The 27951-nt window shown below is 37.8% G+C and overlaps 1 protein-coding gene across 1 annotated transcript; it reads right to left on the bottom strand.

Moving 5' to 3' along the window:
- Positions 1 to 9773: 9773 nt before the first annotated feature.
- On the bottom strand, positions 9774 to 23984 carry LOC126377463 (uncharacterized). The gene is made up of 6 exons (XM_050025197.1): positions 23900 to 23984; positions 17977 to 18151; positions 16784 to 16943; positions 11007 to 11180; positions 10472 to 10638; positions 9774 to 10016 (listed from the first exon to the last, which is right to left on the bottom strand). Exons 2-6 carry the CDS (start codon positions 18139 to 18141, stop codon positions 9774 to 9776), a joined length of 909 nt encoding a protein of 302 aa, XP_049881154.1. The 5' UTR covers positions 18142 to 18151; positions 23900 to 23984.
- Between the last annotated feature and the right edge of the window lie 3967 nt (positions 23985 to 27951).

Genomic DNA, 27951 nt, shown 5'->3' with positions numbered 1-27951 from the left:
AACGAGTGAGTAGACGAGGTTAAAGCTTTCTGCATTTTGGTCCAGTGAGTTGTATAAAGGATAGAGAGTAAGTAGGAGTCGAAGTGGTCGCCATGGCCGAAATCGGTCGGAGAGATCATCATCATCATCAGAGAGAGAGTAAGTAAGTAGTAGTTTATTTAATAAATGAATCCTTACACCTTTTTGAAACATATTTTATTTAATATTTACTTAATTTTACTTTTAATTATACAGTACAACTTACATCTTTCTTTATACTCTAAATAATACATTGTTTTCGAATTTCTATTTTTTATTTACATAAGGCTTCAAATTGTTAACTGGTTCCCCAAGATACAGGCACCCGCCTAGTTTGGGGACCCCTGTCCAAAGTTTATTTATTATTAGTTTATATGAGCACATAATTCTAGTTATAAGTAATTCTATGTAAATATATTATTTTTTTGTGCAATAAAGATTATTATTTTATTTAGTTGTGTAGAGGAAGAAAGAAAATATTTATTCAATATACAAAAAATAATACAATTAGGAATTGTATGTTAAATTATATCGGTGGTCAAAGGATGGACATTCTAAAACAAGGATTAGGTGGCAAATCGCCCAATAACGTGCGGTCGAGTTAACACTTTTTCTATATTTTTCTCGTCTATTCGTTTATACAAATCTGAGCTAACTTACTGCGAATGAAAAATGAAGGGATATGTCCATTGCCACATAGAGAATGTCAATAACATCCAATACAAAGTCATATTACTTAGGTATATATGATGAAGGAGAAAAAGAAGACTTTCAATCAAACATTATCCAGCCCTATTCCTATACCAATCTAAAATAAACCAACCGACTGTAGTAAGAACAGAATATCTGCATTATTACATACAAGCATGGCATTAGCAATGCATATCGCATGCATAGCTGAATGCACAACCATCTGAATATCCAATCTAATCTTGTAGGTAAATGTGTCGCGGCGTGCACCGATGGAGCTTCAATATATTTGGATGCTGTGATTACAAACGATATTTGGAATAGATATACCTATCAAGATACACAAAGCGACACTCGCAATCCTACACCTACAGAGTGTTAGTGACACCGCAACGAAAACTTTGGGGATGATTCAGACCATGATTCTGAGTTGATCAAGTGGAATTTTCCGTCGTAAAATTCATGTATTTGTATTCAGTTATATGCTAAAATTCAATAAACTTATTCTTCAATATTAAAAAAAATAAAAATTAATAAAGTATTCGGATATAAATACGTAAAAAATAACAATAAAAAACAACACCAGCTTATTAAAATAGAATACTTCTTCTAGCGCGCCACACTGAGGCAGAGCGTCCAAAACGCTGTCAAAAAAGCTGCCAGCTCTTAGATCGCCAGTTGCCTCAATGAGACTCGCCGAAATGTCATTCAAAAATAACTTCGCATTATGGCCCCACGGGCCCATCGTTCAGGTATATACCTTGAAACAAAAGATTTTTGACTACCTATATAAAAAGGTAGGAAAAATAGGAAATGGTGTTAAAATACTGATATGTTTCAGAAAATTTATAAAGTGGTGTTTACCTGAAGGGCACAGCTAGATGTTATAGACCGGTGAGCATGAGACAAAGAAAACTCCCTTTGAATCCGTACAATGTATATTCTTATAACATTTAATTACCAAGTACAACCATAGGTAGGTGAACACCCTATGGAGGGAGACAGGTCGCGCTTTGGTCCGTCAGGTTAATTGTCACTCCGTAACAACCATGGGATAACACTATGTTTAAAAACACTGTCCGTACACCTGTAGGCACCTCACTTACTCGAGGACCTCCGACTATCAGGCCTACCTGAGGCGTTCTGGAATACCGTACAGGTGATGAGTTGAGGCCGGCTCAGGCCAGGGCGTGCTGGACGATGGCGGCGCAGCGGGCCTACTGTTCCGCAGCTGGCGGGCTGCACGTCCACCGGTCAACCTCGCAGTCCTTCACCGAGCCTTATCCGGAGTGTTGGCAAAAGGAGAGGCGCGGCACATCCACATGCGCGCCGCACAAAGGAAAGCTTCGACGTGCAAACAACCAAGGCAAGCTCCGCCGAAATGAAGCTTGAAATAACTCTCAAATGCAGAAGAAAACAGTAGGAATCTTCATTCACAAAACATCTGATCCAATTATAAACTTCTTCTTACATTAAGACTTGCAAAACGTTAGAAAATTAAAACGTTCAAAACTTAAAGAAAAAAAAAACCCATCTGCAACAAGGAATGGCAATGATTAGCATGTGGTTCAGCTGACAGCGTGGCAATGCAACTCACGAGTGTAAAACAAAGAAAATAACTTACAGGTTCATCCGGGATAGTTGGGCATCGCTCGGATGAAACCTAAACCCACCCACTGGACCTTAGGCGATGGGATTTCAGTGATGTTGCTGAAAACAAGGACCTCGAGGTTATCACAAAGTTGGTGCAAAAATATGCACGAAGAATTGCGAGGACTCACCATCTCGGTTAAGTTGTTTATTTAAATCGAGACATCGGCTCTTGATGTCGCCGATAAATCGTGGCTTTTAATTTGCCCACATTATTGTTACGGCAGTGGAGTCTCCGGCGCTCTCGCGACGTCCCCACTTTCCATAACCTGTCTCTCAGCTCAGCCAGCTGTCAGTCTGACACAAGAACCACGAACAAAGTTGCCAAACTAGAAAAAATCTACCAAACCATAAATTCGCCGAATCAACGACAACAATCGATCGACTTGTTTGATCCCAAAATTTAAACAATATAATTATAATATATCAAAAATAAATGTTGCAGATAATTTTAATATAATAATTTAGAAGAAAATAAAATAATCAAAAATATTCGGGCCCATCGATAACCCTGCAGCGCCATCTGTGATTTCCTGCGGGTAAAATATAAAAACAACGTTATATCGTCAGAAACCACAAGATGTCGCTACAAGGCTCGTTGGTCCGAAATGCTTCGTTACAATACCCCCCTACCCACGAGAGGTTTCGAACTGGGTGAGAAACACGGCTGCCCTCAGCCATTGAGCCTGGAGCGCACAACCAGTCTAAATTTTAACGATTTTAAAAAAAAATCTGCCACAAAAGACAAGACATCTAAACAATTTATAAAAAAAAACGTAACGAAGCACAACTCAAACATATAAACAGCACAACCCTAAGCACAACAATTACCCCGACCTGTTATTCTTCACCATTCATTGATCACCTTTCACTTCTTTCATAAAGTAGCACCCAGTATCCATTTCACTGGGTGTCACCCACATTCATACCCCTGTTGAGCTGACGACTCTCATAGTGTCACTCGATATCCCAATTCTAAAGACAAAGACAAAAAAACAAAACAACAGTTGCTAGAGGCTTATTTAAGGAGTCACTACCCGCTCCGTCGAAAAACAAAAAAAAATAGTCAACCTAATGAGGTTTCCTATTTAAATGAATTTCTAATAAATGGCTACTATAAAGCCTAAAAAATGTTGTCACGAGCAACATGAATAAACTATAAACATGAATAGGCTATAACCGCCTAAACAAAAAAAAACATAAAAACGCTAAGTTGAGCGTTCATAAAAACGCTGCGTTGCAGACGCCAGTGTGTATGGGCCTTATCAGCGCACCATAAACACACTAAAAAAAACATTTAACATAAACAAACATAAAACATCTATTGGTAAATGTACCTAGTTATTTTAAAATCAAAAGACTAATTAATAGTCTTTAACTACATAAAAAAAATGTGTTTGTTATAAATAGAATGTTACTAGGTCCTAATGACACAAGTAACCCCAAAATTTTTCTAAATGTTATTGAATGCTAACCATGAAAAGGAAAAATTCTCCAATGAGTGTCCGCAAGCTTTAAGATTCCCAATCTTCTTCGATTGGATGTCCCTATCGACAGACTCCGTGCATACTACACGCTCAAGACGGTGATGAAGATGATTATACAAAGCCCTAGCACGCATAAGGCGATGACGTTCCCTAGACTTCACTGCAGTATCAATCTTTGCCTGCAGCTCCTTCAGCTTTTCGGTGATAATTGGGAATTCGGCCAGTGGCTTCCGCTCATCGTCCAGTACTTCATCCGGAGAGAAACCAGTGATCAACTCCCTAAGCTGCTTCTTCATTTTGAGAACAGTATCAGCTGGTGCTTCAGCACGAATACTCACTCCATAAACCAACTCATCACGGAGCAGTGATTGTAAACAAACAGTTTGGATATCCATGGTTGTGTCTTAGTTATAATCTCAAGTTTGAAAAGAGGTTTGAAGTAAACTGAAGTAAATCTATGTTTCAAAATGTACCTGTCTGCCTCCATTACTTACTCTCTATACAATATGTACAAAACTTTCATAAAATATAAACCAAATAACTGTAATTATCACACAACATCGATACTTTATATCCCTGTATTTAATTTTCACAATAATAAAAGAACCAACAGTGTTTTATATAAATTTTGTTTTAGGTTATGTTTTCTATATATTAAATGTTTATTGTCAAGTAAATATATTGTTGTAATTATGTTATTCAATATGTAAAAGGTGGTAAAGTAAGTTTGCTACTGAATATAACTCAATAAATTTGTTATTGAAAGACAGTTCTATAATTATTTCTTAAAAACAAATAAGCAAAATGTTTGCCAAGCAGCGGCACAACTGTCAGTAAGTATGATGATGAAACTAAGTCACAAAATTCCAATTACAAACCAATGTCCTGTTATAAATGTAATTATAAAACTAGAAAGTAATTTATTATTGTTTTTAAATAGTGAAATTGTTTGTTTTTTAATTCTATGTTTTCAAAATTCAATTGTTGGGAAATCTCAAAATGCAGTACTATATGGATATTATTTGTCCAAATTGTTACAAAAAAAACTCAATACTGATTAAAATTATTTGCTAGCTAGCATCAAAAAAAAATGTTCAAAATATGTTTTAACCTGTAGTTTACATAATGGTTAAATAAAATGAAAACACAAATGTAGTTTTAAAAATTGACAATAAGCCCTAGAATTGGGTTAAACTTATTGCAATAAAATAAGTATTTAGGTTAGGTCTCTGTAGGAGGCCTAGAACCTTACTTATGCTAAGACAAACACAACTTAACCTAAGATGCAAACAAAACACAAACAATTCACACAAAATCCCATCACTTTTTAATAATAAAAAAAAAATACACTGTTTTCACAAAATTTATTCTTAAAGTTTATGCCAACACCACTTATATTCTAAAATGGTTGTACAGAGCGACAATTTCACCAAGAAGGGCGCCACTGAAACAAAAGATTTTTGACTACCTATATAAAAAGGTAGGAAAAATAGGAAATGGTGTTAAAATACTGATATGTTTCAGAAAATTTATAAAGTGGTGTTTACCTGAAGGGCACAGCTAGATGTTATAGACCGGTGAGCATGAGACAAAGAAAACTCCCTTTGAATCCGTACAATGTATATTCTTATAACATTTAATTACCAAGTACAACCATAGGTAGGTGAACACCCTATGGAGGGAGACAGGTCGCGCTTTGGTCCGTCAGGTTAATTGTCACTCCGTAACAACCATGGGATAACACTATGTTTAAAAACACTGTCCGTACACCTGTAGGCACCTCACTTACTCGAGGACCTCCGACTATCAGGCCTACCTGAGGCGTTCTGGAATACCGTACAGGTGATGAGTTGAGGCCGGCTCAGGCCAGGGCGTGCTGGACGATGGCGGCGCAGCGGGCCTACTGTTCCGCAGCTGGCGGGCTGCACGTCCACCGGTCAACCTCGCAGTCCTTCACCGAGCCTTATCCGGAGTGTTGGCAAAAGGAGAGGCGCGGCACATCCACATGCGCGCCGCACAAAGGAAAGCTTCGACGTGCAAACAACCAAGGCAAGCTCCGCCGAAATGAAGCTTGAAATAACTCTCAAATGCAGAAGAAAACAGTAGGAATCTTCATTCACAAAACATCTGATCCAATTATAAACTTCTTCTTACATTAAGACTTGCAAAACGTTAGAAAATTAAAACGTTCAAAACTTAAAGAAAAAAAAAACCCATCTGCAACAAGGAATGGCAATGATTAGCATGTGGTTCAGCTGACAGCGTGGCAATGCAACTCACGAGTGTAAAACAAAGAAAATAACTTACAGGTTCATCCGGGATAGTTGGGCATCGCTCGGATGAAACCTAAACCCACCCACTGGACCTTAGGCGATGGGATTTCAGTGATGTTGCTGAAAACAAGGACCTCGAGGTTATCACAAAGTTGGTGCAAAAATATGCACGAAGAATTGCGAGGACTCACCATCTCGGTTAAGTTGTTTATTTAAATCGAGACATCGGCTCTTGATGTCGCCGATAAATCGTGGCTTTTAATTTGCCCACATTATTGTTACGGCAGTGGAGTCTCCGGCGCTCTCGCGACGTCCCCACTTTCCATAACCTGTCTCTCAGCTCAGCCAGCTGTCAGTCTGACACAAGAACCACGAACAAAGTTGCCAAACTAGAAAAAATCTACCAAACCATAAATTCGCCGAATCAACGACAACAATCGATCGACTTGTTTGATCCCAAAATTTAAACAATATAATTATAATATATCAAAAATAAATGTTGCAGATAATTTTAATATAATAATTTAGAAGAAAATAAAATAATCAAAAATATTCGGGCCCATCGATAACCCTGCAGCGCCATCTGTGATTTCCTGCGGGTAAAATATAAAAACAACGTTATATCGTCAGAAACCACAAGATGTCGCTACAAGGCTCGTTGGTCCGAAATGCTTCGTTACAACCTGAACCTGTTCCATACATTTGCAAAGGAAAATTCCACTTGATTTTTACTCAGAATCATGAGCTGAATCATTTTGTGGTCCTTATTTTTTCTGACTCCAATCTATAAATTGATTAACTCCTAAATTCATTCCGAGATTTCGTTCAGGTGAATCAATGTACCGAACCAACTCGCTAATCCTGGCTAACCTAATAGGAATCCAATCTCGATAAGTTTCGAGAGTCATCGTATCGGCCGAATCTTTCTTAGTAATTGCTTGAGGTTCCTTTTAAGTGCGGGTTGAGTAAACTAATCTGTGATGGTTGTGGGAGGGAAGATTGACGGCTTGTAACACCGATTCCGGGAAATGTGTTGTTTTTGACGGGAATAGGCGCTGTGATTTAGTGTACTTGTCGCCAGTTAGTTTATGGCCGGTTTATTTGAATTTGGAATTTTCGTATTTTAAATTCTTTGAGAGGAGAGTGTTTTTGCTGGAAATTGAAGCCGACAACGGCCCAACCTAGACACACACATTTTCTCTATTTCGGGCTATCCATTTGTCTTTTGAGATCCGTCAGACATCCAGAAGTGTCTCCTTTTCTTTCATTTAAGATGTTTTCTTCCTCATTAAAAAGTGATAGCAAGCTAATACGTACCTGGCTTTTATAATATCTGATCGTGTGGGTTGTAAGGTGGATTACCAACCCCATCAACCCTGGTGTCAGGATTATTATTGAGCCGCCAAAGGCCCCTGACATGGCTCATGTAACGATTACTCGCTTACTTCAGTAAGTATTAACTGGGATCAACGGCTTAACGTGCCTTCCGAAGCACGGATCATCTTACTTTCGGACAATCAGGTGATCAAACAAACTAGGGATCACAAAGTGATTTTTGTGATATACACCGGGATTCGCACCCGGGACCTCCGGATCGTAAGCCCAACGCTCAACCACTGGACCACAGAGGCCATTACAGCCAATCAATCTTTGAAAGTCTCTGACAAGTCCATACCCCAGACACTCTGTATGGGACATACCTAATAGTCTACCATTTATGGTCAGTCACATCTCTAGCGCGAGCAAACCAACGCGTCTCAATGTTTGGATCTTGTAATTTAATATAATATCCTAAGTAATACAGTTCATTCAATTATTTATTTGTGTGGGGTTTTATTATATTTACCAGCGCTCCCCACACGTTCTACACGAAGTATTATTCAGGTATATTCTACAAAACGTTCGACTATTTCCTCAGGTCCATCCTGAAAATTATAATTAAAGTCCCCAAAACTGCCAATTTAATGAGATCGCGATTCTTATCTAGAAATTCCATGGAAGTTAGATTAAATAACTTATTTTTTGAAAGGAACTTCATTAAAAAAGTTTCCGAGACAAAAACCGGGGTGATTGAGAGTTCGTTATATTTGCGCTTATCATGGATAAACATTGAAAAATAAACAGAACGTTTGAAGAAAAATCCAGATTTTAGCATTAATTAAACAGTTGAATTATGGATCTGCTGATTTAGGATAGAAATAGAGCTTTAGACTTTTTTGTCGGACTAACTTCTGTTCAGACCGGAAGTTGTGTGGAACATCTACATAGTTGATATGGATCACATTTTTTTCTTTAAGTACCTATTTCAATCATCATCATCACCAGCCCATTAACGTCCCCACTACTGGGGCACGGGCCTCCCCTATGGATGGATGGATAGGGAGATTGGGCCTTAAACCACCACGCGGGCCCAGTGCGGAATGGTGGTTATTAACGACTGCTAATGCAGCTGGGACCAACGGCTTAACGAGAGAAAGAGAGACTATTTGAAATCTACCATTCTGGAGTGATCTCTATTTGTTATGTTGCTTAATATCTAAGTAGGTAATGAGATTTTGTGACCCCCTCACATCATTCTGGCTGGCGTGTTATTCTATTTTTTACGCCTAGCGCAAATTGGTCTTTCTATAAAGTAAAATTCAATTTCCCTTTATTATCAATATGATGTAATAATTTGAAAATGAAGAATAAACGTGATGAATCGTCTCCACCTGAGTATATCTTACGTTCCGGTACGACAGTACCTACTTTGCATTTCATAGTAATACCATGGATCTACTTATTTATTATTATTTATTTATTTTTAGGGAAATTTACAGCAAAATAACGCAAAATGTATACAACTCAAGAAGCTACATACCAACAATTTTTTTCCAAACGTTTTGTTATCGCGAAGTTATTTTGTCAAGAGACATTTCAACGGACCTCCCAAAAATGCATCGAGTACTTCATCAAATTAGGTCGCCCAAGCAAATCTGCATATTCCAGCACCAGAACATAAAACCCAAATTTCATTTCGTCAACTTTGCCAACACCTGTAGCTTTTAACTGTCAAAGATAGGAAATGGCGATTGCAAATTGGCCCAATTTAGCGGGATGTCCGACGATTACGGGTTTTATGGGCAGATCGTAAAATTCTTTCGATGCAAGCCGTGTCGTAACAGTAAAATTTGCAGTCGTGCGAAGTATCGGCAATGGCGCCCGATAAAAGCGTTAGCGCAATAAAAACAGCTACCCGAAGTAAGTTTTACCTGTAAACTCCTTTTTTGAAGACAAATTGAATCACTTGGACTAGACTAGAAAAAACCTTTTAAACTTTGCCTAACTCCGATTTCCTGGCTCGACTAGGGTATTACCGATCAGCATTTAATGTATTAATCCACATTTAAGACTTTTAGAGAGAAAATCCTGTAATAAACCTTATTAATTTTGAGTCCATTCACACGCACAGCCGGACCTATAATATCCGAAATTAAAGATACGAAATAAATAACAGTAAGAGAAATATTGAAAATATATAAACTTTCTTACTTTTTTGATAATTATTGCTATTACAAACTATTTTCTAGTCTACTAAGTATGTCCAGAGAAATAAAACTGCATCTTTAACATCAACTTTTTTATTCCGTCCATAACGTCTTTTCTATTTCTTCTCTTATTCTTTCTTCTCTTCGCCCTCTTTCTTTTCTTCTTCTTCTTTCTTTCCTTCCGCCTCTCCTTCTTTCTTCTCAGCGCCTTCTTCTCCTTCCTCTTCGCCACCTTCCTCATCAGGAGCTTTTATCATATTGAATCGGGAAGACGGCACTACAGTTATATCTTCTGGTTCTTCTATGTCTGGGATACGGTACGCCATAATAGATGCGCCATAGTTGCCAGTACCCGTATCCCAAAACACTATCTGTTGGAGAAAGATCGATTTCAAAAATAAGATTCAATTTTGTAACATTATTTTAACAATTTCTTCTGAGTGTGAGTTGTGAAATAGATTATCAACTTCCTCAACCTTAGTGTCAGGGTGAGCCGCCGAAGGCACCTGATTATGGTTCATGTAACGATAGAAATGACGATATAATTATATCGTTTTGTCGATTGGTAGCACCGAATATGTGAACTCAAATAAGTCATGTCGTTCCGTTAAAATACTAACAAAATCACGTGGCACGCATGTTAGGGATAAAACAAAGCGAATCGATCGATAATTTTATCACGTTGCAAATGTTAGACCTACTGGACTAACAAGATGTTATTTGTAAAAAAAAGACAGTTCTGTCCGGGTGAGAGCCTTTATCACCTCTTCACCTAAGGAGGTAGGGGTATAAAGAGTTATATAACTTAAGGTAACTGCATTATCACCTGATCATCAATAAGATATCTTATGTAGTAGATCTCATTGTATTTCTCGAAACCAAGTTCATCGGCTATCTGCTGCGACCTTCCGCTGGTGAAGATCCCAGCCATTACTGGCACAAAGGCGCTTGCAGCCAAGTCCATACCAGCTTTTATCAGGTCTTTGGCTATACCTGTAAAAGTTATATAATTTTTGTAAGTACTTACAATATCAAATATACTATAATGATATATGTTATTTCCGGGTACGAATCCCGGTGGGGACATAACTCAAAAATCACTTTGTGATCCTTAGTTTGGTTAGGACATTACAGGCTGATCACCTGTTTATCCGAAAGTAATATGATTCATGCTTCGGAAGGCACGTTAAGCCGTTGGTCCCGGTTACCAATTAATGATGTAAGTGTGTTGTCGTTACATGAGCCATGTCAGGGGCTTTTCGCGGCTCAGCAATAACCTTGACACAGGATAAGAAGAAGAATCAAATTGAGTTATAACCATATGATAAGCTTATGTTATGTTAAGAAATATAAATACCCACCTCGATGCCTGTATCGCATTTTAAGGGCGAGTACATAAATCTTCAGATATCTCTTACAATTCAACTTCTCAAATATACAGACTGGCTTTTCAATAGCATTGTAGAAAGTCATCACGGTAGAATAGATCGGGTTGTAGGTGAGCTTAACACGGCTGAAGGTTCTTGAAAACGAACCTGAAAATAAAAGTATTTTGGTATCCTGTTCCTATACATTGTAAACGTCCATTTCTTGTTTGTAATGTAACTAGTTGTTAAGTGCAATAAAGTATATTAAAGTACATATAATATAGGCCCTAACGCGCATTTTGTGTGAGAACCTATGTCGCCGGTTCAACCCCACTCTCTTTTAGTACTACTTCTGCCAACAGATAATAACTACGATAGCTTTACTTCTCAAATTCCATAGCCACTTTACCGGCAATGTGTATGTATGTATGTATGTGTATAATATACAGGGTGTTAGTGACATCGTAACGAATACTCAGGGTGATGATTCAGACCATGATTCTGAGTTAATATCAGGTGGAATTTTTCGTCGCAAAATTCATGATTTTTTTTTAGTTTTTTAAAATTATTTTCAATTCTATATTTTCGCGATGGAAAATTCCACTTGATATTAACTCAGAATAATCAGCTTAATCATCCCCCTCAGTATTCGTTACGATGACACTTACACCCCATACAAGTACATACGGTAGTCATACAAGTAGGTATGGGTGTTAGGGGTGCGCAACGAATACTGAGGGGGATGGTTCAGACCATGATTCTGAGTTGATATCAAGTGGAATTTTCAGTCTGAATATTCATGAAAATTTTTGTGTTTTTTTTTAATTATTTTCAGTTCCATACTTTTGCGACGGAAAATTCCACTTGATATTATCTCAGAATCATGGCCTCAATCACCCCTCAAAGTTTTTGTTACGATGTCACTAACACCCTGTATAATTGTTACACAAATTTGCCCGTGTTGCTCTATGGGTACAAAAACAAAGACACTATAGTAATATCTATAGCATTTTTTAAATGGAGATACGTGTTTTGTCAGCTTGCTCTTGAGAGCCCGCTGCAAATCGAAAAATATAGGTACATATCCTATTGAAGAGATTTAGCGTTTAAATCGCTATAGGTTGAACGATATAGTGGTCTAGTGGTTAAAGCGTTGAGTTGAGAGTGGTTAAAACATTGTCGAAATCACTTTGTGAGACTGTTCTTTGGTAAGGACTTTTCAGGCTTGAATGACGAGATTTTCCGAAAAAGTAAGACGATTCCGTGCTTCGGAGGGCATTGTGGGTTGCTAATAGCCGGGACCAACAGCTTAACGTGCCCTCCGAAGCACGGAATCATCTTACTTTTTCGGACAATCAGGTGATTCAAGCATGAAAAGTGCTCCATATCCCCTCCGGTTGATTGAGGGGAGGCCTGTGCCCAGCAGTGGGACGTAAATAGGCTGTTTATGTAGGTTGTACAAACTGCACTACTACGCCATCTAACTAAGACAATATCTAAGTAGCCATACGATAGCTTAATGAGGCGTATTATTATCTCGTCTAGCACTAATTAGTAGCAATTAGACATTAATGATGTTCCTAGCGAGTAAAACAATTAGTACTAAATGTTCCGTCTTTGTCTTACGAGAGTGCGGTAATGGCATTCGGGGATTTCCTTTTATTACGTGAAAACAAGTAAATAAAACTGTAGTAGTATTTTAGTAGTAAGTATAACGGCCTCTGTGGTCCAGTAGTTCAGCGTTGGGCCCACGAATCAGAAGTCCCGGAGTAGTATAGGACGAATTTAGCGTGAAATTTTCCTCAAATTCACTGTAATCATGCGGTTCACCGACTTGCTTCTCAAACGGGGAACGCCGGTACGAACCCTGGTAACGAACGCCGGTTCGAACCGTGGTCCAGTGGTTGAGCTGGCTCACGATTCAGAAGTCCCAGGTTCAAATCCCGGTGAGGACTTATCGCAAAAACGTTTTTTGATCCCTAGTTTGGTTAGAACATTACAGGCTGATCACCTGATTGTCCGAAAGTAAGATGATCTGTGCATGCGCCGTTAAAGCCGTTAAGCCATTGGTCCCGGTTACTACTTACTGGTGCAAGTAAATGTCAAAGCACGAGTTGTCAAATTTGACAGACGAGTTAAGGTTCCTCGTTCACGCATCGATGTGCTCGTGACTTGAATATGAAAAACAAAACACAATCTGACAGAAATTATGTTAAAAGCTATCGATTTTTCTCATTTCTTACGAAAATAGGTATATTTTTCTTTTTCTTGGCTCTTAAGCTATACACGGTGTTAGTGACATCGTAACGAAATTTTGAGGGATAATTCAGACCATGATTCTGAGTTGATATCAAGTGGAATTTTCCGTCCCAAAAATAATTTAAAAAAAAACACAATAATTTTCATGAATTTTCCGACAGGAAATTCCACTTGATATCAACTCAGAATCATGGTCTGAACCATCCACCTCAGTATTCGTTGTCACTAACACCCATACCTACTTGTATGGTTACCTGTACGTACTTTTACGGGCTAAGTGACATCGTAACGAATACTGAGTGGAATGATTCAGCTCATTATTCTGAGTTAATATGAAGTGTAATTTTCCATCGCAAAAGTATAGAATTGAAAATAATTAAAAAAAAAAAAACTAAAAAAAAAGTCAGAAATTTTGCGACAAAAAATTCCAATTGATATTAACTCAGAATCATGGTCTGAATCATCCCTTTCAGTACGAGTATTCGTTACGATGTAACTAACACCCATACAATAAAAGTATATTTCTTTTGGAGTGCGACATCTTAAAAAAATCGCGGATGTCCCGGCAGTTGCGTGTACCAAGGACCTTATTTTATCTCGCGTGGCGTCGCCTTGCGCTTACATAGCGTCCTAGGCCTGCTGTAATAGGCGTTAGTTTTGTATGTTATGTTCAACCTCACTGATAGTTTACGCATTATACGTCTCTCTAGACGCTAATGGAGCCTTCAACGCACCCCATTTGTCCGGCCAAGTAGTTAATGGCATCTGCGGCAAATCTACAATAAGTCACGTTAAAAAAAAACGAAAATACTAATAATGAACCGCTAGAACAATATGTACGATAAGCTATGAGATAAATTCAAGATGGCATCCAGTTACGCAACATTGACGTGAAAATACGGCAAATTCTGGCTCACCTTGGCTTTGAGTCTTCCTCATTCGAGACGATATCGCCTCCCTAATATAGACCTATCCCGATCGACTACTTGGAATCCAATTTACGTATAAGTTACGCGGTGCAAGTGGCAAGCGAATGGTCGCAAAAAATATACCAATATATTTCTTTCTAGACTTTCTAATCACAAGTGGCAAGGTAGATTATGATGCACCATATGGGTCAAATACAAATTCAAAAATATATTTTACATAACGAACGTCTCATCCGCCTAAAACTACTGCAGCTTCTCACAACCTGTATGGCCAGGGAAAAGAAGCTGCAAGAAAAACCTCGGCACAGGGCCGTAGACGTTCTTTAAAAAAAATAAACAAAATATTGTTATACAATTGAGTAATTTAGCTGCCTAATAGCAGTTCTCAGACAGTTAATCCCCATGCATTCATATCTTCTGAATAATCACTAACCTTATAAAAACTTTTTTGCAAAGTTTCTGTTTAACTATTGTCTTTAAACAGTTGAAAGGCAAATTCTGAATATCAATTGGAATCTTATTGTAAAAACGTATACATTGCCCCTTAAAAAATGTAGTGATGTAATCGACTGACTTGTAAAGCAAATTTATTTTTATTCCGGGTATTAAAAATGTGCTGATCGCTATTTTTTGCAAACAATCCTATATGTTATTTTACATATATTAAGTTTGCAAAGATAAATTGCGATGCCAAAGTTAAAATACTAATTATTTTAATTGCAATTTATTTACTTGCAAATAACAAGCAACAATACTTTTATATATACTTCTGCCATTACATTAAATTTTTTTAATAATTATGTACCCCAGCAATGAGAAAATAGGTAATTGTCACGTTAAAAGTGAACAACGCCATCTAGCGTGTGTTTGGAAAACGTCGATTGGAAAGTCCCTTATTCTTTTCCATATTGTATCCAAACTTCCTTGCCGAATTTACACCACGCGTCAAATCCTAAAGCTGAATCCGGAATTCTTTTTACGGGGTGCAGTAAAAATTTAGGCGCAGAACATTCAAGGAATCCACTCCCTAATGTTACGGGTATCGATACAAAATCGAGTTTTATTCGAATCGATAGAAACGCAAATAGATTCCGAATAGTGCGAACTGAGCAGAGGGGAGTTTACATTGAAATTTTACAACTGGATTCGGTATAAATGGTTTAAACTTTGCTAATTTGCTTGATAGGAGTTTGGAATGTGGCGTTTTGTATTTTAAAAACTTTTGGAGTTGCATAAGACGAATTTAGCGGGAATTTTTCTTCAAAGTCACTGTGGTCCTGCGGTTCGCCGACTTGCCTGTCAAACGGGAGACGCCGGTTCGAACCCTGGTTTCGAATTTACCTTATGAGTTATTAATTTATCTTAAGTGCAGTATTGCAACGATCTCCGTGGTTGAGCGCTGGGCTCATGATCCGGAGATCCCGGGTTCGATTCCCGGTGGAGATATATCACAAAAATTCTCTGTGGTCCCTAGTTTGGTTAGGATATTACTGGCTGATCACCAGATTGCCCGAAATGAAGATGATCTGTGCTTAGGAAGGCACGTTATTTGTTATTACACCCAGGCACTACACTACACATCTTCCACCCATTATTATTCTGATCAAAATAAAGAGAAGCAATATAGATAACACCATAATTCTATGCTTTGTTTGATCCCAATTTTATTTTATTTCATTCTTTTTTATTTTATTTTATTTAATTGTCGTTTCATTTAATTTTGTTTTTATTTTATTGTGTCAAAAGTATTGTATAGCCTTATGTTGCTTGAAATAAATGTATTTTATTTTTATTTTATTCTTTATTATTTAATATGATAGTGCTCACCAAGTGAGCCGTGCAACCGTCACAAATGTACATCGGTATGATGTAGACAATAGGGTAATTTCCAACTAGTCAAATGAGTTACTATTTTACTAACCGTTAAAACACGAAATTACTATGAAATTTGTTTGAAAAAGCACACCGTGACGTCAAAGAACATGACAAAGAACGTTTTCTTGTTTAAAAATAAATAAGTTAAATAGAAAAATGAAGACTATTTTGTCACCTTTAGTCTTTATTTAGCCTTTAGTCTTTATTTAGTAATCAGAATTTCATAATTTATCTTTGACCTAGGAAACTACCCAATTGGCTATCTCACAGTAGTGACAATAAAACATGAAATGTATCGAATTCACTACTATACAATAGTCGCGTTTGTTTTTTTTTTAAATAATTTTCTGAAATCTAAGACGATCTTGTGACGTAGCGAGTAGGCGCCGCTACTTCAAAAGCGCACCCTTGATGCCGAGCAGCAGCGGTATCAGTACTGGTTGGAGGCCGAGGAAATGGAGTCTCGTAGGGTTCTAGCTAGAACATCACCGATTGAGAAATTGGTCGGTGTGCTGCGGAACGGAAGGCGATTGGGGCAACCACCGTTCTACGCGCCCTATCTATGGAGTAATGAAAATGGAGGCGATTACTCCACCGACAAGAGCGCAGCTCTTAAATAAAGAGAGAGAAAGATCCGAAAACTGCCAAGTAGCCAATTGGGGCATTTTTTCCCTTAACTAAACTGTCACTTTATGAATAAACACTTACTTTTCTCCTGTATCCTCATGATGAGCAATCCAACTAGTTTCTCCTTCCCCTCCTTTATAACGGCTATGGACATCTTGTCTTTCATCCAGATCCTCGCATTATGTATGAATTCATCTGTTCCCTCCTTATCGTCCAATATCTTTAAAGATCTGTAGGTTATCTGTAAAAGATAAATATGGTTAACTCAGGCGAGCGAAGAAATTGACCGAAATTCATTTTACGTTCCTCATTCGTCCGGCCAAGTTAGGAAGAGATTCTACTAGAAATAAACTGAACCGTTTGTCTGTCTGTCAGTCTAATTGTTTTTACATCCTGGTCTACATACAATAAGTTGTTAAATAAATAATAAGTTAAATCCAGAAAAGCAAATTTAATCAAATTGCACTGTGTAGGTTGTGAGGTGGTTCATGAACAATATCAGCCCTGGTGTCAGGGTTATTATAACGCCAAACATCCCTTAAAAAAAACAACTCAATTGGCTTCAACGGCCTCTGTGATCCAGTAGTTGAGTATTGAGCTTACGATCCGGTTCACTTTATGATCCCTAGTTTGATTAGAACATTGTAATGTACAGGCTGATCACCTGATTGTCCGAAAGCAAGATGATCCGTGCTTCGGAAGGCACGTTAAGCCGTTGGTCCCGGTTACTACTTACTGATGAAAATAAGTAAGTAAGCGAATTATCGCTTTAAGTGCAAGGTTAGCTTCACAACTCAACATAATAATCCGGCTCAGTTTTTCATTAGCACAAATTAAGCGAATTTTCGTTTTAAAACCAGACAATCTGGTTCCATTTTCTTTAATTAAAATATTGTATAAATATTGTATATCTGCCACCGAATTGGTTTCTAAATTTTTATTTTATTTTATTTTTTTGTTGAAAATTAATGATTTCTGTGAGCTTAAAATAATCGAAATTACTTTTCAAATAATGGGAGATTCCTAGAACTGCAAATCCGACGATGTTTCGCTTATAAAATAATTAAATATTAAATATATGGTTCAAACATCGAAATAAATTTCAGAGAAATTCAGAAAAGGCTTTCATTTTGTTTCGGCGCGTACGACTCACTTCATTTTCTTCTAGTTCCCAAATCCTGGAAACCATGTGATATCAATTATCTATGAAACTGTGTACCGTTAAGTTCTGTGCAATAAAATGTATTCGATTTGGTTTGGTCTGATTTGAGTACCTCTTCACCAAGATAATGTTTCTTCAAAAACCTCACTGCCTCTTCATACCGTTTGTCTTGCAGATCTTCAAACCTCAGCCCACAAGGTATTCTGCCCCAGATGGAAGGAGCCTTTATTCTCTCCTCCAACGCCTTCATCTTCCCAATGTCCATTTCTTTCGCCATTTTGGATCAGCTGAAATGAAATGATATTTTAAAACATCCTATCCATTATTGCAAGCGTGTTCTGGAGTGCAGACCGCGTCTAGGGAAACGCAGTGATGGTTACCCTTGACAGGATGGCGGGACGACTTGCAGTAGGTGGCTGGAAGCGAGTGGCTGCGTAAGGCTGATGATAGGGCTTTGTAGAGTGCCTTGGGAGAGGCCTATGTCACTGTATGTGGCTGTATGACGGAACCCTTATTTTGGCGTGGCTATGCGAAGTCATACGGCGACTTATAAAGGCTCCGTCATAGTATCCATACTTCGGAAGACACGATAACCCGTTAGTGCCGGCTCATAGCCGCAAAACACTTCCACTAGCCTGAAGCAGTAGCGTGGTGGAGTATGCTCCGTACCCCATCCGTTTGAGGGGACGCCTGTGCCCAACAGCGACGTATATCGATTGATTATATCTTTGTATTATGTCCTAAACTATGATGAACTGTAATTAATATTCTAATTTTAAATAAATAAATATGCACACTTATGTATTGTATTTAACCTCTTAATGTGTTGTTGATGTAATTTTTAATCAATTGTATAAAATTGTATACAAGTATAAAATAAATACAAACGCTTACAAAACTTTGATGTTTACAGATTACAGCTTGACATCAATAAAATGACATTGACAACAAATTGTAAAGTTGTTGGAATCTTCAAGGAGTTTACGCTTTTATAAGCGCCACATAGATTAATATAATATTTTTTAAATAAATAAAATCATTCGTGCATAAAGGCGGCGATTACTTATTCTATGTATCGATATAGAAGTGTTGCTTACTGTAGAAACACTCGGGTAATTGGATGAAAACGTCTTGATACTTTTTATTACGTTACGTTACGTCCCATTTTGTTACGTTTTGACAAATAAATAGGTTTTAAATGATGAACTTTCCAGGCTACGTTCACCAAAAACAATATAAACAACGTTGTACAGTTTAACGTGATAATTACCTATTTTCTCATTACTCGGGTACATAATTATTCCAAAATACAATGGAATGGCAGAAGCATATACAGGATGTTAGTGACATCGTAACAATAACTTTGAGGGGTGATTGAGGCCATGATTCTGAGATGATATCAAGTGGAATTTTTAGTCGCAAAAGTATGGAATTGAAAATAATTAAAAAAAAACACAAACATTTTCAGGAATATTCAGACTGAAAATTCCACTTGATATCAACTCAGAATCATGGTCTGAACCATCCCCCTCAGTATTAGTTACGGTGTCACTAACACCCATACCTACTTGTATGGCTACCGTATGTACTTGTGTGGGGTGTAAGTGACATCGTAACGAATACTGAGGGGGATGATTCAGCTGATTATTCTGAGTTAATACCAAGTGGAATTTTCCTTCGCAAAAGTATAGAATTGAAAATAATTTAAAAAACACTAAAAAAATCATGAATTTTGCGACGAAAAATTCCATTTGATATTAACTCAGAATCATGGTCTGAATCATCCCTCTGAGTATTCGTTACGATGTTACTAACACCCTGTATAAAAATAATTGTCGCTTGATTTTTGAACCGTAAGTAAGTATAGAATTATATTGCTACCTATATTGCTTCTCTTCATTTTGATCAGAATAATAATGGGTGGAAGATGTAATTGTGTCTGGGTGTAATAAAAAGGGTCGTCATTTATACCCAAAAGGAATGGAATTCTCTGCCGTCTTCTGTATTTCCGAATGCATATAACCTGGGTGCTTTCAAGGCCAGAGTCAACAGGCACCTTCTGGGCGAGCGAGCTCCATCTTAGGGCTCGTCAATGCCATCGGTGAAGTCTGGGACCAAGAGCAAACCCATCAAAGGTAAAAAAAAAAACAAAGATAAAAGATCGTTGTTTTCATTAAGTAGTAGTGTTAGACCTATTCTTTTTATTTATGATTCCAATTAACAATTGTTTATTGTAATTCATTATAGTTACAATGTTAATAAAATATATAACAGTCAAATTAAAAACCTACACTAAAATACATCAAAACACACAAATATATAAAAAGAAACTCATATCAAACGTCAACAAGCCCTCCGGAAAGCGAGCCCCGCCTGAACGCACCCATTATGCTTGCAGCGTTGCCTCTCTGGACCGCAAGTGAAATACGCTGCGCGAGGAAAAAGCCAGCTGGAGGATCTCCGCCTCTGACCCTTATACGGCGACCAACAGAACAAGATAAAAGATACCGAAATAGATATCGAGAAAGGAGAAAAAATTTGTAGCGCTATATTGTTTTTGACAAACGTAGCCTAGAAAGGCCCGCGTTATGTTGTTATGTCTGTTTTTATGTTTTTTATATTGTTTTCTTTTTTAGTTTTCTTGCCACTACATTAGGTCACCGTATACCTAATGATGTTAAATGTTGAATGTTATTTTATTAAATACTATTATATTCACCTTACATTTTGTGGTGTTATTATAAACCTTTGTTTATTAATTAAGCTATATTTACTTGCGGCACAGCCTCCGTGGTCTAGTGGTTAGAGCGTTAGGCTCACGATCTGGAGGTCCGGGTTCGATTCCCGATGGGGACATTGTCGAAATCACTTTGTGAGACTGTCCTTTGTTTGGTAAGGACTTTTCAGGCTTGAATCACCTGATTGTCCGAAAAAGTAAGATGATTCCGTGCTTCGGAGGGCACGTTAAGCCGTTGGTCCCGGCTATTAGCCGTAAAAACACCTCCACCAACCCGCAGTGGAGCAGCGTGGTGGAGTATGCCCCATACCCCCTCCGGTTGATTGAGGGGAGGCCTGTGTCCAGCAGTGGAACGTGTATAGGCTGTTTATGTATGTATGTATGTTATGTTACTTGCGGAAAGTTTAACAATAATGTCGCTTTTCAATTTACTTAGCAATTACGGTTCGTTATATTGCTCTGGTATAAATTTAATATTTGGTGTTCATTAAAGCAAACGGCCTCCGTGGTCCAGTGGTTGAGCGTTGTGCTCACGATCCGGAGGTCCCGGGTTCGAATCCCAGTGGGGACAAATCACAAAAATCACTTTGTGATCCCTAGTTTGGTTAGGACATTACAGGCTGATCACCTGATTGTCCAAAAAGTAAGATGATCCGTGCTTCGGAAGGCACGTTAAGCCGTTGGTCCCGGTTACTACTTACTGATGTAAGTACGTAGTCGTCACATGAGTCATGTCAGGGGCTTATGGCGGCTCAATAATAACCCTGACACCAGGGTTGATGCGGTTGGTAATCCACCTCACAACCCACACGATAGAAGAAGATTAAAGCAAACGAGATTTACTATATAGTATCACATTGCCACACCCCGGACACTTCATACAAACAACATCCTTTTACACAGACACTACACATTGACGTTATCGTATACGCGCATCTGTGTGTGTGACGTCTGATACCATACGATTCAAGTCTAAACTATGTTCTAGGGAGGTGAGTTAAACCTAGCTCAGATAATAATAATAAAAAGTTTATTTAGATAAAATCTACGACACACATATACATTTACAACATTAAAATATACACTTAGAAAATTTCGATGATAAAATTTGTGGACTTGTAATATTTTTAATACTGAAAGTTTACTTTCTCTGGAACTTGTGTGCTGTGGTGTGAAACAAACGATTCTTATAGAAAATAGATTTTTTTAACATAACTAAGATGGAGTCACGTATCTGTGTTCAAAGCGACCTATTTGACAGAATAAAAAAGGCTAGATCAAACTTTTAAAAATCACCGAAAGAGCGACTAATTTCACAGTCGTATCTTAAGACGAGATTAGAGACTTTGAACGAACTATAGAGCCAATTTACTTTAACACACACCCAACTTGTACAGGATTCGGATAGAGAGGAACTAAAGGCTTCTGAGTATATGACGTCTGATGCTTACCATCTGTAAGAAATACACACTTCAAGTAAATTGCGGTTGTATTATTTTTGGGATCAGATGCTGGTGGGGAGCGGAGAGTTGCCGTTCTATACGTATTCCTTATTCTATGATATTGGTGTAAATTTATTTTAAGTCATGTCTGTCATGTTCTTACCCTTGCATATATGAAACAATAGTTTTAGGTACTTTACCCCGTCGGCCAACAACCCGACACAATTAAGTTGACAACACACGTCAAACGGGTTGCATACTAGCGAGGTGCCTATGTGATTCCCCCGGGGTATTCATTTTAAAATTGACAGCTGTCAATTATCCGTGCCTTTCCTTTTCGGATAAGAAAATGACAGGTATAATAACTTAAAATAAAGTTAGGAGGTGGCTACAGGAATTAGGGCCCTATACGTCAGTGATTAAACTGTGATTGAAATGGAGCGACTTCTCTTGTGTAGGTTGTAAAACCAATGATCGACCAAATCAACCCTGGTGCTTGGTTACTATTGAACCATCAACACCTCTCAAATTTTGTACCAGCGGTCCCAATTAGTCCGGCCAAGTAGTTCAAAAGTACCTACAAAATGTCACGTCAAATAAAATCGCGGGGTGGAAGAGATTGGTACTTAGCAATAAAGCCGCCTGTTGATCTTAACACGTTCACTATGTATGAACCACATTTGAGGCAATAAATTTGAAACTCATACGCACATGTCCCATATGTAGGACACATCTTTTTTCACCATATTGTGTCTACGTACATAAATTCCAATGTGTTTATCGAAAACTAACATTGCCCGTGAGAAGTTGATATCTAATTTTCAGTTACACAGTGAACGTGTTAAGTCGCAACCCTAAAATGGTTTATTTGCCGAAGTGTTCTCGGAAAATCTTTTCCTTCCATGATTGCCCTCAAGTTAATCATCAATTATTGGGGCGGAAAGCCGACATGAGTGGGGGAAGGCAAACAGTATTGTGTAAAGAGGGAATCGGGGTCTATATTTGTTCAGACACACCTGTGCTAAGGTGATCCTACTTCATTTCCTATGACTGGGTCATTGACATGTTAGTGAACACTAGAAAGAAGAAACGTTTATTATAAAGGGACCAGTGGTTGAGCGTTAGGCTCACGATCTGGAGATCCCGAGTTCGAATCCCGGTGGAGATATATCACAAAAATCACTATATCATCCCTAGTTTGGTTAAGACATTACAGGCTGATCACCTAATTGTCCAAAAGTAAGATGATCTGTGCTTCGAAAGGCACATTAAGCCGTTGGTCCCGGTTACTACTTACTGATGTAAGTAAGTAGCCGTTATATGAGCCATGTCGGGGGCATTTGGCGGCTCAATAACAACCCTGACACCAAGGTTGATGAGGTTGGTAATTCACCTTACAGCCTACACGATAGAAGAAGAAGAGAGTAACAAATAAAAAACAAAACACGTAATAAAAACAATTTACACAATAGAGTAAGTACAAATAAATAGACAGTAAACAAGCAGTATGTAAGCTCACGACTATCTACTGGGCCAGACAAATGGGGAGTGCTGAGGGAAAATTTAAGCCAACAGGCCTAAGGGGGCCCAAGTTAAGGGGGCTCAAGTTAAGGGGGCCCAAGTTAAGGGAGCCTAAGTTCGGGACGAGGCTCGGCTCTGGGATTATAAAAGAAAGAATTAATCGAAGCTAGTGGGCCGATAGCAATAAGCGCACCAAAGTAAGCGTGAATGCTCCCAACAAACAAATTAAAACAGTATTAGAAAGAATAACAAGCTCTTAATTAAAAGCGCAACTCGTTTCTTCTTTAAAAAGAACAAACCAAAGCGTTTTAATAATTGAACGACTCAAAACTTACCTGTTACCAGTTCATTTGAAAGGAAGAAAAAAACAAGAAACAAAACCAAGAAAAACCGGAAAAACTCTCGGAAAAGACCGACAAATACAAGGTTGCACGGAATACTGGCTTTGGCAAAGTTTGTTCAATAAAAAAAGTGAACAAAAATAAATCAATAAAGTTGGTTCACGGTAAGACAGGAAAGTTTGCATGGCACGAAGGAAAATGACTTGAACGGAAAAATAAGGCGGCAAAGCGTGAACTGGAATTTTCGTGAAGGTTCCGCGTAAAAAGCTTGATACACGGACAGCTCATACATAACTTTCTTAAAAGTGTATAAGTACTTACTTACAAATTACTTTTTATTTTCTTGTGTTGGTATAATTACGTCATCATCTCCCTAGCATTATCCCGATTTTCACAGGCTCCGCTTGCCTAACCTGAAGATTTGACAGGTCCGGTTTTTACAGAAGCGACTGTCTGTCTGCCTGCCTGCCTGTGTGTGAGCCTGTTGATATATATTATCTAAAAATTAACAACCTGAACAAAATCGGTATAGATGATCTCCGTGATAATTAGACCAAGACAAAATACAATTCAATATTTTTTATACTTCTTTTGCCATAAATGTCGAGATATATCTATAGAAATTACTCAGAAAGGAGCCAGATAGAAACCTCCCATGGGAAATCTATGTAGCGAATCCTTTCCCTACTAGCATCCGAGCGACACGACTTATACGACAAATAGGAGAGAAAATTTCTAAGTACACTAATTGCATATACTATAGAGAATAAAGGAGGTTGCTTTACTTCAATATTTCATAAACCACTCAATAAATTAATACTTAAGCAAAAAGTAACCGTTGCAATTTCGACCAGACGTTGTTTCTTTTTTTAACGTGACTCATTGCAGATTTGACGCAAATGGTATTAACTACTTGGTCGGAGTAGTTCGTTATATGGAGCCTATGGTAGATCAATAATAACCCTGACACCAGGATTGATGGGGTTGGTAATCCGCCTCACAACCCACACGATAGAAGAAGACTTGGTCGGACAAATGGAGAGCGCTAAGGGCTCTCACTCGGTTCAAAATTTAAGACAACAGGCCTGAGGGTCGGAGCACGAACTTTGGCTCAGAGCGGCGTCTTAGAGGATTAAGCAGACGTTTGTTTTAGGTACCTATATAAAAAAAACCGAATCTTCTAAGTACTTGGAAAATTTACACATAGCCGGTGGGTAATGGGGATATTATACACCTCTGCCTTCCTCTACAGGGATACGGGCAATGCTATGTTATGTTGAAAATTTATAAAGAAAAACTGACAAGCCCTATAGTAGAAACCAAATTGTGCGTCGTAATTACAGATTAGACCTTTTTCTTACTTCATTTCAACCCATTCAATATACAAACAATAACATTATGATTAAGCGATTTGAATAAATATTGGCACGTGGGTGTCTATTCACGTGCCAACATTTATTTTGGTCTCGAAACGCAAAATTGGAAATACGGAAGATTTTCCTGAAATAAACTTATTACTAAGTTAAATTAATTCTTTAAGATAAGTACTTCGCAAGGAACCCTAATAACACCAAAAGCTGAATCGATAGCGAACGCGAGTCAATATCAGCGAATTGCAAAGCGAAGGCAAGACGTGGCTGTAAAGAAAATTATTTATTACAAATCCCAGTTGGAAACCGTCATCGAGAGTAGGTAATGAGATTTTCGTAATAATCACGAAGATTTTAACGAAGATGCTTCTATGCTGTTCTGGGAGCATATAAAAAACATAGAACACGTTCAGCTGCTTCTCTTCCCGGGCATGTCGTAAAAACCGACAGAGGGATTGTGTCCTCTAACATGATGGACTAATGTTATGGGCGATAGGCTGATCCCTTATCACCATAAGGTTCATCATATCCATCTTTGGACTTCGTATCAACAGTGGCTGCAAGTTGTCTTTGATTACTTGTGGCTCTGCCCACCCCATTAGGGATTACGGGCGTGAGTTTATGTATGTATGTATGTATGTATTTTAATCAACTATCTAATTTAGTTATCTACTAAATGATTATGTTGTCTTACACTGCAAATATTGTGTGCACCTATAATTGGCTTATGTAACAGTCTAATTCCCGATGTAACTTTTATTTAATTTAATGTTTTATTATATAAGCTGTTGGTGTACCTTTTTTAAAAATAAATAAATAAACTATCTGTGGCTTTATAAGATATTTTAGTAACATAACATACGCTCGCAAAATATCCTGTTACTAACACAGTTGGCACAACTATTAGAGACGGCGATAAGGCTCATCAAATATCACGTTGATCTAATAGAAAGCTCGGTGAGGCGTGGGTACTTAGGTCATCTTCCGATGGATGTACCTCTGACTACCCCAATTGGGATATAGTAGTGAGCTTATGTTATGTTATTTATCTTCTTTTGTTGCTCTTTCTAAATATAAGATATATTTATGTTAGATTATTAAAAATGAGAGAATTAACAGTATCTACAGTCATGAGTAAAATCATATACCCACTTTAGAACCCTGTCGCACTATCATATTTGACATTTAATCAGACTTACGATTTAATATGTCAAAAAAGTTAATGTGACATGGTATCAAAATGTATACATATTAGCACTCGTGACCGTACTTACTTGCTTGTTATTTTTGAAAATTGTCTCTTTATGGCTTGTCCTCCTATATATATTTGATATTTGACGGTTTTTTAGATTTGCCACATAAGGCATTAACCACTTAGCCGGACTCTTCCTATACTACTTAGCTCGAAGAGTAATCGACCTTTTCTGTTCCCTTATAGTAACCACAAAGTATGGTAACGGTGTCAAGGAGACCCGTGTTGCTCTATGGCATAGATGTAGTATAAATCATGGTATGAGAAAACCAGGTATGCTCAATCCTATGACAAGCCGCTATTGGTACCCCTTGATGACGTAAGTGTTACCATTGAATTGGTATCTCCAACATTCCAAGGACGTAAATTTTATTCATTGTTTTAAGTTTACGCGGTTATTATCATAATTAAAACACATAATAACGGGTTCTTACCGGTCTCCAATCTCATCAGTCATCCCGTGATCATGGCACTTGCAACAGTGTCGAAATATCGGGAGTCTCATATCCCCATTTAAACGCGGTAAGAACCCGTTATTACGTGTAAATTTTATTATTGAAAATTTAAGGAGTTACTGGCCCCGATTCCTGCAGACACCGCCTAATTTTATTTTAAGTTATATCCGTCATTTTCATATCCGTCGAAAAGGAAAGGGACGGATGATTCACAGCTCTTAATTTTAGGAAGAATGAGTAAATGAATGAATAACCCGGGCGAATCAAAAGGTACGTCGCTGGTATGCAATCCGTTTGACGTGCTGTCTACTTAACTGTGTCGGTTATTGACGGACGTAAAATTTTTAGACGGTTGGTTTAGATTTATGCTTAAAATTGACGTGTGTTCCATAAATTTTATGCTTGTCGATTACCCGTCCCTTTCCTTTTCGGCGGATAAGAAAATGACAGATATAACTTAAAATAAAATTAGATGGTATTTACAGGAATTAGCACCACTGACTAATGTATTTAATTACTATTACTTGTCACATAATTATATAAATATATAAAATCATCAAAACTGTAAGTAAATCTTTTACTAAAAGTTCAAAATATAAAAAACATTGGTCGTGGGTAAATTTTATTTACGAAATGGCAACACAGGGCGGGATTCGTAAGCTGGACTAATTTTGAAATGTTAGTTGTCACTTTTGAGCATACTTGGGTTTCTTATACCATGGTATAAATCGTTCATTTGATATTCAGTGTCATCAAATAATGACTTTTCAAAACGATTAAAGAGACGCGTAGGCGAGGCGACATCGCCTAAAGTTCCTTTGTTATAATCTATGCTGTTTTGGGAGCGAATTAAAAAACATAGGACACGTTCAACTGCTCTTTGGGAATATCGTAAAATTATAATTAAAGCACATAATAACGGGTTCTTACCGCGTTTAAATGGGGATATGAGACTCCCGATATTTCGAC

The sequence above is a fragment of the Pectinophora gossypiella genome, chromosome 23, assembly GCF_024362695.1.
Source record: "Pectinophora gossypiella chromosome 23, ilPecGoss1.1, whole genome shotgun sequence".
Taxonomy (NCBI): Eukaryota; Metazoa; Arthropoda; class Insecta; order Lepidoptera; family Gelechiidae; genus Pectinophora; species Pectinophora gossypiella.
Note: the sequence above shows the minus strand (reverse complement) of the source record. Positions and strands in the feature narration are given on the sequence as shown.